Source organism: Entelurus aequoreus, linkage group LG05, assembly GCF_033978785.1.
Source record: "Entelurus aequoreus isolate RoL-2023_Sb linkage group LG05, RoL_Eaeq_v1.1, whole genome shotgun sequence".
In the NCBI taxonomy this organism is placed as follows: domain Eukaryota; kingdom Metazoa; phylum Chordata; class Actinopteri; order Syngnathiformes; family Syngnathidae; genus Entelurus; species Entelurus aequoreus.
Window position 1 is genome coordinate 87,555,797 of NC_084735.1, and position 18,521 is coordinate 87,574,317.

General features: G+C 38.7%; 1 protein-coding gene across 1 annotated transcript; it reads right to left on the reverse strand.

Moving 5' to 3' along the window:
* Positions 1-1,394: 1,394 nt before the first annotated feature.
* Positions 1,395-17,415, reverse strand: bud13 (BUD13 homolog). The gene is made up of 10 exons (XM_062049261.1): positions 17,096-17,415; positions 16,867-16,957; positions 12,830-12,914; positions 12,277-12,516; positions 8,964-9,175; positions 8,793-8,901; positions 6,503-6,641; positions 4,500-4,684; positions 4,360-4,441; positions 1,395-1,775 (listed from the first exon to the last, which is right to left on the reverse strand). The coding sequence occupies exons 1-10, from the start codon at positions 17,218-17,220 to the stop codon at positions 1,682-1,684; spliced, it is 1,362 nt and encodes a 453-aa protein (XP_061905245.1). The 5' UTR covers positions 17,221-17,415; the 3' UTR covers positions 1,395-1,681.
* Positions 17,416-18,521: the final 1,106 nt, after the last annotated feature.

An 18,521-nucleotide genomic window follows, 5' to 3' on the forward strand; every position in this document is an offset into this window, starting at 1 on the left:
CTGTGTGTACTAATATTGTTATTGGATAAGTGGGGTGTGCTGTTCCATGTTTGTTTCATGGGTGATCATTGAAAAACAAAACTGTTTTTATTGAATTTTATTTTGAAACACAAAAAATACAATTGGAAAAACCAATGATTCTTTTTTTCCCGTGTCTGAGAGCAATATATAGATCTAAAAACTGCGTTTTTTATTTATTTAAATACAAATGAAAATCAATCAGCAGAAACAAAAAAGACACAGATGTTTATTTTTGACACCGGAACCGGAAGTTCACCGGGAGGCACTTTTTGATTATGTGATTGGGTGATTTTAATGCGTCCTGTAAGAAATATACCATTAAAATCAAACCGTTTTTTGAGCTTAATTATTGTCGCTTGACACTGAAAATTATATATATAAAAAAAAATCCTTAAAATTTAAAAGCCTTTAATTTTTTGTTTTTCTCATCCCATTTGCGATTCTAATATTTTAGCCTTCACCAATTATATAATCAAGTATTGAAAGCACAAATTATTTCAATAGATCGATGAAAAAAAGATTAGATTTTTATTACATATTTCATTACGTAAAAAGGAAATCAATCAGCAGAAACAAAAAGTACAAAAAAACATGTTTTTTTCTCTCAAAACCGAAACCGGAAGTTGCCATTGTAGCGTCGCTGGTGGGAACTTTTAGATTCTGCGAACTGGAGATTTGAATGTTTACTATAGAAATATAAAATTAAAATCAAATAGTTTTTTGGATCTTGTTATTGTCGCTGGACAGAAAATTTTATTTTTTTCTTTAAAAAAAAAAAAAATCCAATAAACCATTTTTTTTTCTGTTACCATTTTTCATTCTAATATTTTGGTGAACTTATTTATCCTTCACCAATTATATAATCAAGTATTAAAAGTACAGTCCTTTTAAAAGTTTGATCCTAAAAACCGGGTATTCCATATTTCATGAAGTAAAAATGAAATCAATCCGCATAAACAAAAAGGACAAAAACATGTTTGTTTTTTCCTACACCGGAACCGGAAGTTTCTATTGTAGTGTCGCACTTTTTCATTCTGCCAAATGGTAAATTGAATGTTCGCTACAGGAAATATAAAATCAAAATAAAATCGTTTTTTGGATCTTTTTATTGCTTGAATTTTTTTTTAAATAAATATATATATTTAAATAAACCAATTGTTTTTCCATTCCCATTTAAGATTCTATAAGTTTGGTTAACTTACTTAGCCATCAGCAATGAAATAATCAATTATTAAAATCACAATTAACCATAAATGTTTGATGATTGAAGGGTAATAAATGTTTATTATAAACACCCAACAGTTTGTATACTGATGCTGTAGTTTTACATCAAGTGTTGTACTTTTTCTGCATTCACATGAAGACAAAACAACTACAAAGTGAAAACATTTAATGAGTAAGAAAAGAAGAGAAATATCTTGTGTATTTACAGAATGAGTCAAATACATCACTGCTATGTACACATGTATTTGTATATGTACACATGTATTTGTATACTGTATGTACATCACATATTTGTATATGTACATCATGTATTTGTATATGTACATCATGTATTTGTATATGTACATCACATATTTGTATATGTACATCACATATTTGTATATGTACATCACATATTTGTATATGTACATCATGTATTTTGTTGTTGTAGAAGTCTTCACATGTCCTCCACACTCCACTTGTACGCCTCTTCCTGCAGGGCTTTTTTGTCTGAGATCCTGGTGTAGCGCTTCTGCTCGAAGCCGTTGGACCTGCACAATATTACACAGGATTAGTATCGCCACAGTTTGACAGACTGGAACAGACAGTTGACAGAGTGGAACAGACTGGAACAGACAGTTGACAGACTGGAACAGACTGGAACAGACAGTTGACAGACTGGAACAGACTTTGACAGACTGGAACAGACTGGAACAGACTTTGACAGACTGGAACAGACTGGAACAGACAGTTGACAGACTGGAACAGAGTGGAACAGAGTGGAACAGACTGGAACAGACAGTTGACAGACTGGAACAGACAGGAACAGAGTGGAACAGACTGGAACAGACAGTTGACAGACTGGAACAGACAGGAACAGACTGGAACAGAGTGGAACAGACAGTTGACAGACTGGAACAGACAGGAACAGACTGGAACAGAGTGGAACAGACAGTTGACAGACTGGAACAGACAGGAACAGAGTGGAACAGACTGGAACAGACAGTTGACAGACTGGAACAGACAGGAACAGACTGGAACAGAGTGGAACAGACAGTTGACAGACTGGAACAGACAGGAACAGAGTGGAACAGACTGGAACAGAGTGGAACAGACTGGAACAGACTGGAACAGAGTGGAACAGAGTGGAACAGAGTGGAACAGACTGGAACAGACAGTTGACAGACTGGAACAGAGTGTAACAGAGTGGAACAGACTGGAACAGACTGGAACAGACTGGAACAGAGTGGAACAGAGTGGAACAGAGTGGAACAGAGTGGAACAGACAGTTGACAGACTGGAACAGGGTGGAACAGACTGGAACAGAGTGGAACAGACAGTTGACAGAGTGTAACAGACTGGAACAGACAGTTGACAGACTGGAACAGAGTGGAACAGACAGTTGACAGAGTGTAACAGAGTGGAACAGACAGTTGACAGAGTTGAAAAGAGTGGAACAGACTGGAACAGAGTGGAACAGACAGTTGACAGACTGGAACAGACAGGAACAGAGTGGAACAGACTGGAACAGAGTGGAACAGACTGGAACAGACTGGAACAGAGTGGAACAGAGTGGAACAGAGTGGAACAGAGTGGAACAGACTGGAACAGACAGTTGACAGACTGGAACAGAGTGTAACAGAGTGTAACAGAGTGGAACAGACTGGAACAGACTGGAACAGAGTGGAACAGAGTGGAACAGACTGGAACAGACTGGAACAGACAGTTGACAGACTGGAACAGAGTGGAACAGAGTGGAACAGACTGGAACAGACAGTTGACAGACTGGAACAGACAGGAACAGAGTGGAACAGACTGGAACAGACAGTTGACAGACTGGAACAGACAGGAACAGACTGGAACAGAGTGGAACAGACAGTTGACAGACTGGAACAGACAGGAACAGAGTGGAACAGACTGGAACAGACAGTTGACAGACTGGAACAGACAGGAACAGACTGGAACAGAGTGGAACAGACAGTTGACAGACTGGAACAGACAGGAACAGAGTGGAACAGACTGGAACAGAGTGGAACAGACTGGAACAGACTGGAACAGAGTGGAACAGAGTGGAACAGAGTGGAACAGACTGGAACAGACAGTTGACAGACTGGAACAGAGTGTAACAGAGTGGAACAGACTGGAACAGACTGGAACAGACTGGAACAGAGTGGAACAGAGTGGAACAGAGTGGAACAGAGTGGAACAGACAGTTGACAGACTGGAACAGGGTGGAACAGACTGGAACAGAGTGGAACAGACAGTTGACAGAGTGTAACAGACTGGAACAGACAGTTGACAGACTGGAACAGAGTGGAACAGACAGTTGACAGAGTGTAACAGAGTGGAACAGACAGTTGACAGAGTTGAAAAGAGTGGAACAGACTGGAACAGAGTGGAACAGACAGTTGACAGACTGGAACAGACAGGAACAGAGTGGAACAGACTGGAACAGAGTGGAACAGACTGGAACAGACTGGAACAGAGTGGAACAGAGTGGAACAGAGTGGAACAGAGTGGAACAGAGTGGAACAGACTGGAACAGACAGTTGACAGACTGGAACAGAGTGTAACAGAGTGAAACAGAGTGGAACAGACTGGAACAGACTGGAACAGAGTGGAACAGAGTGGAACAGACTGGAACAGAGTGGAACAGACTGGAACAGAGTGGAACAGAGTGGAACAGAGTGGAACAGAGTGGAACAGAGTGGAACAGACAGTTGACAGAGTGGAACAGAGTGGAACAGACAGTTGACAGAGTGTAACAGAGTGGAACAGACTGGAACAGACAGTTGACAGACTGGAACAGAGTGTAACAGAGTGTAACAGAGTGGAACAGACTGGAACAGAGTGGAACAGACTGGAACAGAGTGGAACAGAGTGGAACAGAGTGGAACAGAGTGTAACAGAGTGGAACAGACAGTTGACAGAGTGTAACAGAGTGGAACAGACAGTTGACAGACTGGAACTGACAGTTGACAGACTGGAACAGAGTGTAACAGACAGGAACAGAGTGGAACAGACAGTTGACAGAGTGTAACAGAGTGGAACAGAGTGTAACAGAGTGTAACAGAGTGGAACAGAGTGGAACAGACAGTTGACAGAGTGTAACAGAGTGGAACAGACATTGTGTACCTGTTGACGCCGTCCCAGCGATGGCCGGGTAGAATGTTGAACCTGTTGGGTGGGGGGGGCGGTCCTTTGTATTGGACTCTGTCTGCAAAACAAGCAAAGTGTGTCCAACACACACAACACCCGCACAGCTACCGTCTTACCTTTGACCCCGTGAGTCTTGCGCTCCTTCTTCCGCCGCAACATGGCGGCCATGGGGTCGCCGTCCCGCTCCTGCTCCCTCAGCATGCGGTCCAGGTCCTCGTCGTCATGGCGACGCGCCAGCGGCTTCTGGGCTTCGTGCACGGCGTCCTCCAGCCTCTGCTGCTCCATGTGACCCTGCGCCAGTCTGGGGGACATTACCCTCTTTTACTTCTTTGTCTTACCTTTTTCACCTTCTTTAACCTACCTACTGTTTTACCTTCCATCTTCTTTTATCTATGTTACCCTACTTTTTGTTACCTTTTATACTTTATTACCTTCTTTCACCTATGTTGACCTACTTTTACTTATGTTTACGTAGTTTTACAATCCATCTTCTTTTATCTATGTTACCCTACTTTTTGTTACTTTTTCCACTTTATTACCTTCTTTCACCTATGTTAACCTACTTTTTCACCTGCTTTTACTTATGCTTACCTACTGTTTTATATTCCACCTTCTTTTATCTATGTTGGCCTACTTTTTGTTACCTTTTATACTTACTTTATTACCTTAGTTCACCTATGTTTACCTACTTTTATTTATGTTTACCTACTGTTTCACCTTCCATCTTCTTTTATCTGTTACCTTTTATACTTACTTTACCTTCTTTCACCTATGTTTACCTACTGTTTTGCCTTCCATCTTTTTTTATCTATGTTACCCGACTTTTTGTCACCTTTTATACTTACTTTATTACGTTCTTTCACCTATGTTTACCTACTTTTTCACCTACTTTTACTTATGTTTACCTACTGTTTTACCTTCCACCTTATTTTATCTATGTTACCCTACTTTTTGTCACCTTTTATACTTACTTTATTACGTTCTTTCACCTATGTTTACCTACTTTTTCACCTACTTTTACTTATGTTTACCTATTGTTTTACCTTCTATCTTCTTTTATCTGTTATCCTACTTTTTGTTAACTTTTATACTTACCTTATTACGTTCTTTCACCTATGTTTACCTACTTTTTCACCTACTTTTACTTATGTTTACCTACTGTTTTACCTTCCATCTTCTTTTATCTATGTTACCCTACTTTTTGTTACCTTTTATACTTACTTTAGTACCTTCTTTCACCTATGTTTACCTGCTTTTACTTATGCTTACCTACTGTTTTATATTCCACCTTCTTTTATCTATGTTGCCCTACTTTTTGTTACCTTTTATACTTACTTTATTACCTTAGTTCACCTACTTTTATTTATGTTTACCTACTGTTTTACCTTCCATCTTCTTTTATGTTACCTTTTATACTTACTTTACCTTCTTTCACCTATGTTTACCTACTGTTTTGCCTTCCATCTTCTTTTATCTATGTTACCCTACTTTTTGTTACCTTTTTATACTTACTTTATTACCTTCTTTCACCTATGTTTACCTACTTTTACTTATGTTACCTACTGTTTTACCTTCCATCTTTTATCTATGTTACCCTACTTTTTGTTACCTTTTTATACTTACTTTATTACCTTCTTTCACCTACGTTTACCTACTTTTACTTATGTTTTCCTACTGTTTTACCTTCCATCTTCTTTTATCTATGTTACCTTACTTTTTATACTTTATTACCTTTTTTCACCTATGTTGACCTACTTTTACTTATGTTTACCTACTGTTTTGCCTTCCATCTTCTTTTATCTATGTTACCCTACTTTTTGTTACCTTTTAGACTTGATTACCTTCTTTCACCTATGTTTACCTACTTTTTCACCTTCTTTTACTTATGTTTACCTACTGTTTTACCTTCCCTCTTCTTTTATGTATGTTACATTACTTTATGTCACCCTTTTCACTCACTGTATTACCTTCTTTCACCTATGTTTACCTACTTTTACTTATGTTTACCTACTGTTTTACCTTCCATCTTCTTTTATCTATGTCACCCTACTTTTTGTTACCCTTTTCCACTTACTGTATTACCCTCTTTCACCTATGTTTACCTACTTCTTCCACTCACCCTTTGCCCCACTGAGCGTATTTCTCATCCTTTGCAGCTTTGTCTGCAGCCTTCCTCTTCTTTTCTTCCCGCTCCGATTCCAAGTCCCGCTTCTTACCAGACTTGTCCCGGAACACCGTCTGGGCGTGGCGGGAATGGTCTGGAAAGGTAACACACACGTCATTAAGAAGTGTCCACTTCCAAAACAAGACTGCACTCCTTCACAAAGAGGACATTTAGCCCATTGAAAATGAATGGGAGAGTTTTCAAACATTCAAAATTCCCACATTTCTCACCAGATTTGAACGTTCCACCATCCACACACTCCACTCACCGTGGACAATCAAACTACCATTTTCATACCAAAGACTATACAAACGGGAGCCATTACCTCCCTGCTTGGCACTCAGCATCAAGGGTTTGGAATTGGGGGTTAAATCACCAAAAATGATTCTCGGGCGCGGCCACCGCTGCTGCTCACTGCTCCCCTCACCTCCCAGGGGCTGATCAAGGGTGATGGGTCAAATGCGACTATCATTGGTACTTTAACTTCAAACAATCAAACTACCATTTTCCAAGTTCAAATAAATTCCAGGAATTTCCTAGAAATCCCGTTTTTTCCAAAGCCCTATCTATCTTCCTGGAAAGTTTTCACAGTCCACATTTTTCAACTGTTTTTTGGACCATTCCACTTTTCAAAACATTCCTCCCACTTGGGACCACAAATGTTCCTATTTCTGTTTTTGTACAAAAATCCCGGTTTCCCCGAAATTCCAGGAATTCCAAAATACCCATCCTCAAGTCAAACTGTTACGTCAACATTTTTCAACCGATTCCAAAAAATTCCAACACCAACCCGTGTCCGTTCATGTCATCTCGGACAATTGTGCTCGTATAAATATTTTTCCAAAATTCACACATTTCCAGGAAATTGTAATTCAAACCAACGGACGTTCTACAGTGCCATATATTTTCTACATTTAGCACCATTTCTTACCCAATTCCGAACTTTCAACCATCCACCCACACTCCTCGAACGACATATCCAACTGAAAACATGTTTTCCCTTTCCCAAAATTCACAGTTTTCCCGGAATTTCCTCAAATGTGGCAATATACAAACCTCCCCATATCCCACATGATTCAAACCATTCCACCATCCACAAATTCCTGTTTCCCCCGAAATTCCAGGGATTCCGAAATACTCATTCTCATTTAAAACTGTTACTACGCCGATTCAAAAATCTGCAACACCAACCCGTTCATATCATCTAGGACAATTGTGCTCGTATAAATATTTATCAAAAATTCCCAGTTTTCCCAAAAATTCCTAAATGTCCAGGGAATTCCCATTCAAGTAAATGAGAATATTTCCCAATCCTGACCTTTCAACCATCCACCCACACTGCTCGTCACATACACTGAACGCAAAAACATGTTTCCCTTTCCCAAAATTCCCGGTTTTCTCCAAATTTCCCCCCCATTGAAAATAAATGGACAATATCCAAACCTCTCCATATCTCACATTTCTCAACCGACTTGAACCGTTCCAACATCCACACCCTCCACTCACCCTGCTAGCATGCTAACAGTTGACATGCTAATGCACGTTAACTGTTAGCATACTAATGAGAATGTTAGCATGCTAACCTTTTATGCAAGCTTTTTTTTTGCCAACTGTATGTTTAAACCTAACAATCCTGGTTTGCTCAAATCAAAGCGCTGTCGAGCAAGTACGCTAACAGTTAACCTGCTAACGTTTAATGCAAACTATTTTTTTTGAAAATTTTGTATGTTTAAACCTAAAATGCATGGTTTGTTATAATCAAACGTGTGTGTCGTTGCTAGCTAGCCCCCTAAATATTACTATAAATTATTTTTATTTCAATGTAATACCATTAATGGGGCTAGCGTTACTAGTTAGCCCCCTAAATATTACTATAAATTGTTTTTATTCAAATATAAATACTATTAAGGGGGCTGGCGTTAATAGCTAGCATCTTCACTAGTATTATAAATTATACATTGTTTTTAATTAAATGTAATACTAGCATTACGAGCTAGCCCCCTTTATACATTGTTTTTATTTAAATATAAATACTATTGAGGGGGATAGGAGCATCAGCTTGTCCCCTTTATAGTATTATACATTGTTTTTATATAAATATAAATACTATAGAGGGGGCTAGCGTTACTATTATGACTTCCATCAACAGACTTTCCATGAAGCAGAGCAGAAAGAAGCTTCCTCTTGAGTGACAGAATGAAGAACAGTGAGATGTTTACATAATTATGGAGAGAGAGGAGCTTACTTTCCAACTCCCAGTTGTTTCCGTCCCTGCGGCGTTCGTCATCCTTCTCTTTCCGAAGGACATCCGAGGAAATCAGACCCGCTCTCCCGCCCGAAAGCATCCGTTTGTCCTTTGAAGAAAGCCACCGTGAGCGCACCGCGTCAGAAGAAGTGGACCGTGGGAACGTCTCACCTCCGAACGGCGCGGAGGCGACAGGTCGTCGTCGGACGCTGCCCGCCGTCTGGGCGGCGACTGGTCCGAGTCGGAAGCCCCTCCCTTCTGCGTCCTCTTTCGCGGCGGCGACTGGTCCGAGTCGGAGTGGCGCCTGGCTGCGGGTTTGTTGCCACCTGGCGGACGTCGGCGACTTGATGAGGAACTTTGTTTATTCTTCACCGGGGAGGAATCTGACACAACACAAGAACTGTATCAACTTCCACAATTCTTCACATTCATTCAACTACAATTATTCATTTTTATAAAGTGTGATGTATGATCATAAATACAACAATTTGACATTCTAGAAAGAAGAGCAGGAAAACAATATTGTTGTCAATATATCAACATGTCATGTCATTTGTCATAGAAAGGTTCAAACACATTTAAAGACACTTATTTGTGTTTTTATTCTGTATTAGTATTAACATTGAAGCTTTTTTTCATTATGTTCATGTATTTTTTTAGGGATCAATTTTGATGTAAATTGGTATCAGACATTTTTTTTTTCTACAACTACAACCAAACTACATCAGCAGATACAACACAAATACATATGATACCAATATTTAGTATTAGTGAGAAACGTTTTATAGGAGCTCATTTTATATATATATATATATATATATATATATATATATATATATATATATATATATATATATATATATATATATATATATATAGTGGAGAATGCATATATGTTTAAGAGTTATTTATTTATTCATAGTCATGTTTGGAGCAGCTAGTATTTCTCCATGTACCGTATTTTCCGCACCATAAGCCGCACCTAAAAACCACAATTTTTGTCAAAAGCAGACAGTGCGGCTAATAACCCGGTGCGCCTTATATATGGATTAATATTCATATTTATTTTCATAAGGTTTAGGTCTCGCAACTACGGTAAACAGTCGCCATCTTTTTTCCCCGTAAAAGAGGAAGCGCTTCTTCTTCTACTGTAAGCAACCGCCAAGGTGAGCACCCGCCCCCGTAGAAGAAGAAGCTCGCGGATATTTAATTTCATTTGTTTTTCTGTAAAGACAACAAAATGTCTCCTACTAAGAGACACGCGTACAAGGTTCCACTGGCTTTTGATATTCATGTGAACCGCACTGTGGATACAACGGGAACACGTACGGTGAATATTCGCACCACAGGGAATGAGAAGTCGTCCTTCACCGTGGTTCTAGCTTGCCATGCTAACGGCCAGAAACTTCCACCCACGGTGATATTCAAAAGGAAGACCTTGCCAAAAGAGAACTTTCCAGCCGGCGTCATCATAAAAGCTAACTCGAAGGGATGGATGGCTGAAGAAAAGATGAGCGAGTGGTTGATAGACGTTTACGCGAAGACACCGGGTGACTTTTTTCACGCAGCGCCGTTCCTGTTGATCTACGACTGCATGCGCGTCCACATCACAGATGGTGTCAAAAAACAAGTGAAGCACACCGAAGAAGAATAATTCGAGGGATTTGTAGATGAGTAATAACTTCAGAAAGTGAGCTTTAAATGTTTATTTTGTGTGTTGTGTGACACTAACGTATGAGCAACGTTGAGTTATTGATGTTGCTATTGCTCTGCACTATTTTGAGTGTTACTATTTTTGTGATTGCACATTTGCACATTACATTTTGGGAGTGAACAGAGTTGTTAGAACGCTGGTTTGTAATATATTATTAAAGTTTGACTGACCTATCTGACTGTTTTGTTGACATTCCCTTTAGCGTAGCGTAGGTGCGGCTAATAGCACGGGGCGGCTAATAGGTAAACAAAGTTTTGAAATATGCCGTTCATTAAACGTGCGGCTAATAACACGGGGCGCCTTATGGTGCGGAAAATACGGTATACCAGTTTCTCTTTGTCTACAGAGGTCGGTGTAGTTTTTTAGGCATTGTAATGTGAGAAGGATGCATCCCCCCCCCTTATCTTATCAGTGTTGGGGAAGAGGGAGGCATTCCTTTCTGGGGGGAGTGCTTTCCGATTCAGGAAGTAGTTTCTTTCCGTTTGAATGTTAGACCATCCCGAGATGATGGTATGACTGTATTGATGTGGGCTGGTCTCCTGAAGCTTCAGTAAAATTTGTTAATATTCCTACTCTGTCTTGATGGTCCTTCTTACTCTGCATATATGTCATCTGAAAGAATTTGGGATTGACCAGTGACTCTAATTCCCTGAGAGGGAATACTGGCCAGACGCAACAATTTTTATATATTTATTTGTATTTATATTTAAATATATATTTATTTATTAAATTTTTTATTTAACCAGGTAAAATCCCATTGAGATCAAAGATCTCTTTTCCAAGGGAGACCTGGCAATATATATATATATATATTAGGGCTGCAACTAACGATTAATTTGATAATCGATTAATCTGTTGATTATTATTTCGATTAATCGATTAATAATCGGATAAAAGAGACAAACTACATTTCTATCCTATCCAGTATTTTATTGGAAAAAAAACAGCATACTGGCACCATACTTATTTTGATTATTGTTTCTCAGCTGTTTGTAAATGTTGCACTTTATAAATAAAGGTTTATTTAAAAAAAAAAAAAAAAATCATTTTTTTATTAAAAAAAAACAACAAAAAAACTCTGCGCATGCGCATAGCATAGATCCAACGAATCGATGACTAAATTAATCGGCAACTATTTTAATAATCGATTTTAATCGATTTAATCGATTAGTTGTTGCAGCCCTAATATATATATATTTTGCCCACAGTAACTGTCACAACTTCCGGGTTTTTTCAGGGACTTCCAGTTTTTGTCCTTCTTTCCTGGCGTCTTCCCGGTCCTGTTTTGTTTGTCGAAAGCCACCGTCCGCAACACTCGGAGCGTGGGCTCATTAGTGTTAGCCCCTTGAGACACTCGTGATTTAGGGCTATATAAGTAAACATTGATTTGATTGATTAAAAGGAGCGCCACGAGTTTCATGTTCCGTCACTCAATCAAATCACGCCACGGAGACGGACGGCCGTGAAGACGCCACAAAATGCAAACTTCGTGTAAACGTTTTGACGAATAGGAGAGGATTCTTCTTGTGGATCAATAAAGTTTGTCTAAGTTATGTTACTTTGACAAATATACAGAATATTGACACATCATAGTGTCTTCAATGTGGTCATTTTAGAATACAAAATGGGGACCTCTTCATGTTTACATTGTTTCTTACGGGGACATCTCTTTTACTTGACTAAGGTTTCGGTCGGCGAAGCATGTTCAAGAACCAATTAAGTTCCACTGTACACAAATAGTTGTTTACTTTTCTTCAAATGGTCACTCACCTTTGCTCCGCTCCTTTGCCGACTTCCCCGCCTGTTGCCTGGGAGGAGACTGGTCCTGAGAGTCGTGGCGTTTCCTCCGCGGCGGGGAAACGTCGGGAGAATCGTGGCGAGCTGTCCTCGGCGGGGACGTGTCGGGAGAGTCGTGTCGCGTCTTTCTGGTCGGAGAATCCTTCCTCCTTTGGTCGGACGACTGCTCGGGCGAATCTCCGTCGTCCTCCGGCTGTTCGTCGTCGTCGTCCTCTTTAACAAGCAGAATCACAATCAGCTTTACTGGACCAGCACGCTGTCTCCGGCTTACTTTTTGCCTCGTTCTTATGAGAATCCTGCACGTGACTCAAGCATTATAGAGGGTTGGTTAATTCATCCAGGACTAGTTGCAGTGTGAGCAGATAATACTCGTTCAGACTGGATGTACACACAAGGAATTTGACTTTCTTCAAAGTAAACAATAAATATAACCAAATACTTCAATAACTAGTATGCACAATAATGCTGGTGTGGTGAGTAGATGACGACGTGAACATGAGTTAGTACTTTTTTTTTTTTTTTTTACCTCCAATGACTTTCCATCTGGAGCCTGTTCTAAAGACTTCCATCCGCCTCACCTCCTCAGGACGGTCATCGATCACCTCGGCGATCTGGGTCAACAATGACACCACGTTAGCCATCCAGTCCAAACACTTCAGAACCTTCAAGTCTGTATATTAAATGTAGAAAAAATGGATTCCCGCCACGTGTTTGCACACCGCTTGCTAAAGTCTGCCCACAACTGATTACAACATGCGAAACAAACACTTTACAGTGTTTCCCATAAACTGCCAAGATACCTGTGGCGGTGGGGGCGTGGCTATGGGCGTGGTCACCATGACATCATCGAGTAATTTGCATAATCTACTACAATGATATGATTTTCCCTAAAAAGGCTCAAAAAATGTATACTTACTAATTAATAATAACAGTTTTGTTTTAAACGTCCATCCATCCATTTTACAATATAATTACAACACTTTATGTACATATTTATATACAGATTTGAACAATAAGTTATTCACTGAAATATATTTATTAATTGTGGTTCTTACAAAAAATATATCTTATAAAATATAAAAGCTAAAATGTCTCTTAAAGCTCTGCCCCTTTAATTAGTGCAGACTAAATAATTTAACTTTAGCCTACTACTACAAGCATATTATTTACCAGCAACATAAAGTGAAACAGAGGCAGAGGTGTCCTGCCACAGTCAGTAACTAATAAACAGAAAACAGTAGTGGTCAAATACAAATAAGGCAACAAGAGAAGTATCCCACACTTCTCTTTTGTAAAGTAAATGTGAACAGCCTATATGGGCATCTACATCAACTATATGATTTGCCTGAGAAGCTGGACAGGACACACAAAAATAAAAAATAAAATAAAAATAATTTTTTATTTTTTTTTTTATTTGTGGCGGACGTAATTCTTTCGTGGCGGGCCGCCACAAATACATGAATGTGTGGGAAACACTGCTTTACAGTGTATACGTGGTTATTGTGACGAAACCTGTATGCAAATATTTAAAGACTTTATCGTGTTACTTTGGTATGAATGAGATCGTAAAAGATTGATTCCCATGTTGACGTGATCGTGCATGCTAGCGTTAATGTGCTTACATGTCAATGTTAGCCTGCTAGCAGTAAGATTGCACCAAGTACCACAATTAACGACTCGGAGGTGTGTACTTTGTGAAATGTGTAACTCTCCTAAAAGGTAATCTAGTTATTGATGCACAAATGAGATGTGTCAGGCACAAACTATTTTGGGATCACATTCGGCAACCACCGTGTGGTCATTTGGGGTCGATTTCAGCCTTTTTAAAAAAGGTACATCAACAAGTTAACAGCACAGTATGTACTTTATTGTGATATATATAACTCTCTGAAAGGTAATCTAGTTATTGATGCACAAATTATTATTTTGGATCACCTTTTGGCAACCACTATATGGTCATTTGGGGTTCATTTCAGTCTTTTTAAACAGTATTTCAACACAAACAGCACAGTATGTACTTTATTGTGATATATATAACTCTCCGGAGAGTAATCTAGTTATTGATGCACTAATTATTATTTTGGATCACTTTTTGGCAACCACTATATGGTCATTTGGGTTTGATTTCAGTCTTTTTAAACAGTATTTCAACATGTAAACAGCACAGTATGTACTTTATTGGTATATATGTAACTCTCCGAAAGGTAATCTAGTTATTGATGCACAAATGAGATGTGTCAGACACAAATTATTATTTTGGATCACTTTTTGGCAACCTCTATAAGGTCATTAAGGGTTGATTTCAGTCTTTTTAAACAGTATTTGAACACAAACAGCACAGTAAGTACGTTATTGGTATATATGTAATTATTCTAAGGGCAATCTAGTTATTGATGCACAAATTAGATGTGTCAGACACAAATTATTTTGGATCACTTTTGGCAACCACTAGTGGTCATTTGGGGTTGATTTCAGCCTTTTACAAAAGGTATGTCAACAAGTAAACAGCACAACATATACTGTATTGTGATATATATATAACTCAGAAAGGTAATGTAGTTATTGATGCACATATGAGATGTGTCAGACACAAATTACTATTGTGGATCACTTTTTGGCAACCACTATATGGTCACTTGGGGTTGACTTCAGTCTTTTTAAACAGTATTTGCACACAAACAGCACAGTGTGTACTTTATTGTGATATGTACAACTCTCTTAAGGGTAATCTTGTTATTGATGCACAAATGAGATGTGTCAGACACAAATGATTACTTTGGATCACTTTTTGGCAACCACTATATCGTCATTAAGGGTTGATTCCAGTCTTTTTAAACAGTACCGGTATTTGAACACAAACAGCACAGTGGGTACTTTATTGGTGTATATATGTAATTATTCTAAGGGCAATCTAGTTATTGATGCACAAATGAGATGTGTCAGACACAAATGATTACCTTTGGATCACTTTTTGGCAACCACTACATGGTCATTTCGGTTTGATTTCAGTCTTTTTAAACAATATTTGAACACAAACAGCACAGTGGGTACTTTATTGGTATATATGTAACTCTTCTAAGGGTAATCTAGTTATTGATGCACAAATTATTTTTTTGGATCACTTTTTGGCAACCACTCTACGGTCATTTGGGGTTGATTCCAGCCTTTATGTACAACTCTCCTAATGGTAATCTAGTTATCAATGCACAAATGAGATGTGTCAGACAGAAATTATTATTTTGGATCACTTTTTGGCAACCACGGTTCATTTCGGTTTCATTTCAGTCTTTTTAAACAGTATTTGAACACACAAACAGCACAGTGGGTGCTTTATTAGTATATATGTAACTATCCTAAGGCTAATCTAGTTATTGATGCGCAAATGAGATGTGTCAGACACATATTATTTTGGATCACTTTTTGGCAACCACTAAATGGTCATTTGGGGTTTGATTTCAGTCTTTTTAAACAGTATTTGAACAAGTAAACATCACAGTGGGAACTTTATTATATACATGCAACTCTCCTGAGGGTAATCTAGTTATTGATGCACAAATGAGATGTGTCAGGAACAAATTATTTTTGGATCACATTCGGCAACCACCATGTGGTCATGTGGGGTTCATTTCAACCTTTTTAAAATGTATGTCAACAAGTGGGAACTTTATTAATATATATGTACAACTCTCCAAAGGGTAATGTAGTTATTGATGCACAAATTATTATTTTGGATCACATTTTGGCAACCACTATATGGTCATTTGGTGTTCACTTCAGCCTTTTTAAAATGTATTTCAACAAGTAAACAGCACAGTATGTACTTCATTGTGATATATGTAACTCTCCGAAGGGTAATCTAGTTATTGATGCACAAATTATTATTTTGGATCCCTTTTTGGCAACCACTATATGGTCATTTGGTGTTCACTTCAGCCTTTTTAAAATGTATTTCAACAAGTAAACAGCACAGTATGTACTTCATTGTGATATATGTAACTCTCCGAAGGGTAATCTAGTTATTGATGCACAAATTATTATTTTGGATCCCTTTTTGGCAACCACTATATGGTCATTTTGGGTTCATTTCAGCCTTTTTTAAAATGTATGTCAACAAGTAAACAGCACAGTATGTACAACTTTCCTAATGGCAATCTAGTTATTGATGCACAAATGAGATGTGTCAGAAACAAATTATTTATGTGGATCACTTTTTGGCAACAACTATATGGTCATTTGGGTTTGATTTCAGTCCTTTTAAACAATATTTGAACACATAAACAGCGCTGTGGGTACTTTATTGGTAAATATGTAACACTTCTAAGGGTAATTGATGCACAAATGAGATGTGTCAGATACAAATAATTATTTTGGATCACTTTTTGGCAACCACTATATGGTCATTTAGGGATTAATTTCAGTCAATTTAAACAGTATTTGAACAAGTAAACATCACAGCAGGAACTTTATTAATGTATATGCAACTCTCCCGAGGGTAATGCAGAGTTATAATCACGTTTATAAAAGTATTTGCAATCCCTTCGATGCTAACATGCTAGCTCTTACCATCGGCGCCTCCTCGTCCTCGTATTCTGCCTGCGCGTCTTCCACTATCACCATCTGTTTCCAGTCTACGTCATCATCGACAATCGTAAGCCTGGACAAGAGAGAGAAAACGAGTTAATTCCACAACATTTGCAAACCACAAATAAAAACAGGCTAGCGCTGCCTAGCTAGGTTAGCTTATTTTGGCTAACCCGACAAACGAGCAAAAAAAAGGTGAATAAATACTCGCCCTTTTCCCGCAGGCTTACGCCGCTTCTTCTTAAGTTTGTCCTTGGACTTTTTAGCGTCGTCGTCCGCGGATAAATAACGTTTGAGGTATTCCGCTTTAGATAATTCAACTCCTGCGGAGGCCATCTTGTCGTGAACAACTACAGGGTCCGCCGATGGTCAAAACTCCCCTCGGAGAAGCTCATGAAATAACAATTTAACTTGTAAATTGACGTTTGAATTGTGCAGAGTTGCTGTGGATAAAACCTATTAATTATTATATGTGTGACCTATTTTTATGGACTTGCCTCTTTGTGATGTTATACAGTATATGCCTTGAGCTCTTATTTTGAAGGCACCAAGAGCGGAAGTGGTGATACGTTGTAGTGGAGCAGCGTTTTGAAAACAAACGAAATAAAAGTGGCCCTCGTGTAAAACTGGAGCTTCCGTGTTTGTTATTTTGTAGTTGTATACAGTATAGGCGATATATATATGTAAGGAGGGGAACTGATATGTAACTGATGTGGGGAGTCTGCAGAGGTTATTTCAAAAGGTTGAGACAGTTGTTAGGGAAGCCTCCAGGGGGCGTCACTTCGTGGTCTGTTCACTGTTGTCTGTGAATGTTCTTCTTCGTTGGTTGTGGCCATCTTAGATCACAACTCCATGTCTTTTCTAAAGGTAAACAGGAAGGGACCAGGCTCCCCAGTTAAAAGATGAAAAAAAGTTGTTGTTTTGCACTATTAAGCCGATTTATTCACAAAATATGATGGCTAAGAGTTATATTAAGGTGGGGGTTTTGTAAATTGTGAAGAGACTGTTGATTTTGTTAAGTTTTTATGCCAGTGTGTGTGGTAGCCCAGAAGCATGTTATGCTAGGACATGTTTAGGCTCTTTTCATATGATTATCCACTCACTCAGTCATTTATGTCTACACGCACACACACGTTACCTGCTTGGTATATTACTGGTCACGATGAGAGAAGTTGATTGTGTTTTAAAATATAAAGTGTTATAGTGTGACATATTTTGTATTTTGGTCACAACTCCATGTCTTTTCTAAAGGTGAAGATTTGCGATAAAGACGACTCCACCCAGATCCTATGCTTCCTTGCCTGGTCTTTCTCTCCGTCTTCCCACGCACACAAAAGTACATTACACAACGCAGAGACTTCATAGGGAGACCGAGGACTAGACGGACCCGGGATGGGGGAAGCCAGCTTCAAGGGTTACATATATAAACCCTCGGTTACATTGGTGGGACTTGCCTATTTGTGTTAAGTTCCTGTTATAAGCTGTTATACAGTACTTGAGCTCTTATTTTGAAGGTGCAAAGAGCGGAAGTTGGTGACACATTGTGTTGGAGCGAACTTTTGAAAACAAACGAAATAAAAGTGGCCCTCGTGTAAAACTGGAGCCTCCGTGTTTGTTATTTTGTAGTTGTATACAGT

Excerpts from the sequence above, each read along its gene's own strand:
- bud13 (XM_062049261.1), bottom strand. The coding sequence starts at position 17,220 with ATGGCCTCCGCAGGAGTTGAATTATCTAAAGCGGAATACCTCAAACGT. Across the intron at positions 12,517-12,829 it reads CAGATGGAAAGTCATTGGAG|AGGACGACGACGACGAACAG; the intron begins GTAAAAAAAAAA and ends TGCTTGTTAAAG. Across the intron at positions 4,442-4,499 it reads CAAGACTCACGGGGTCAAAG|ACAGAGTCCAATACAAAGGA; the intron begins GTAAGACGGTAG and ends CTTGTTTTGCAG.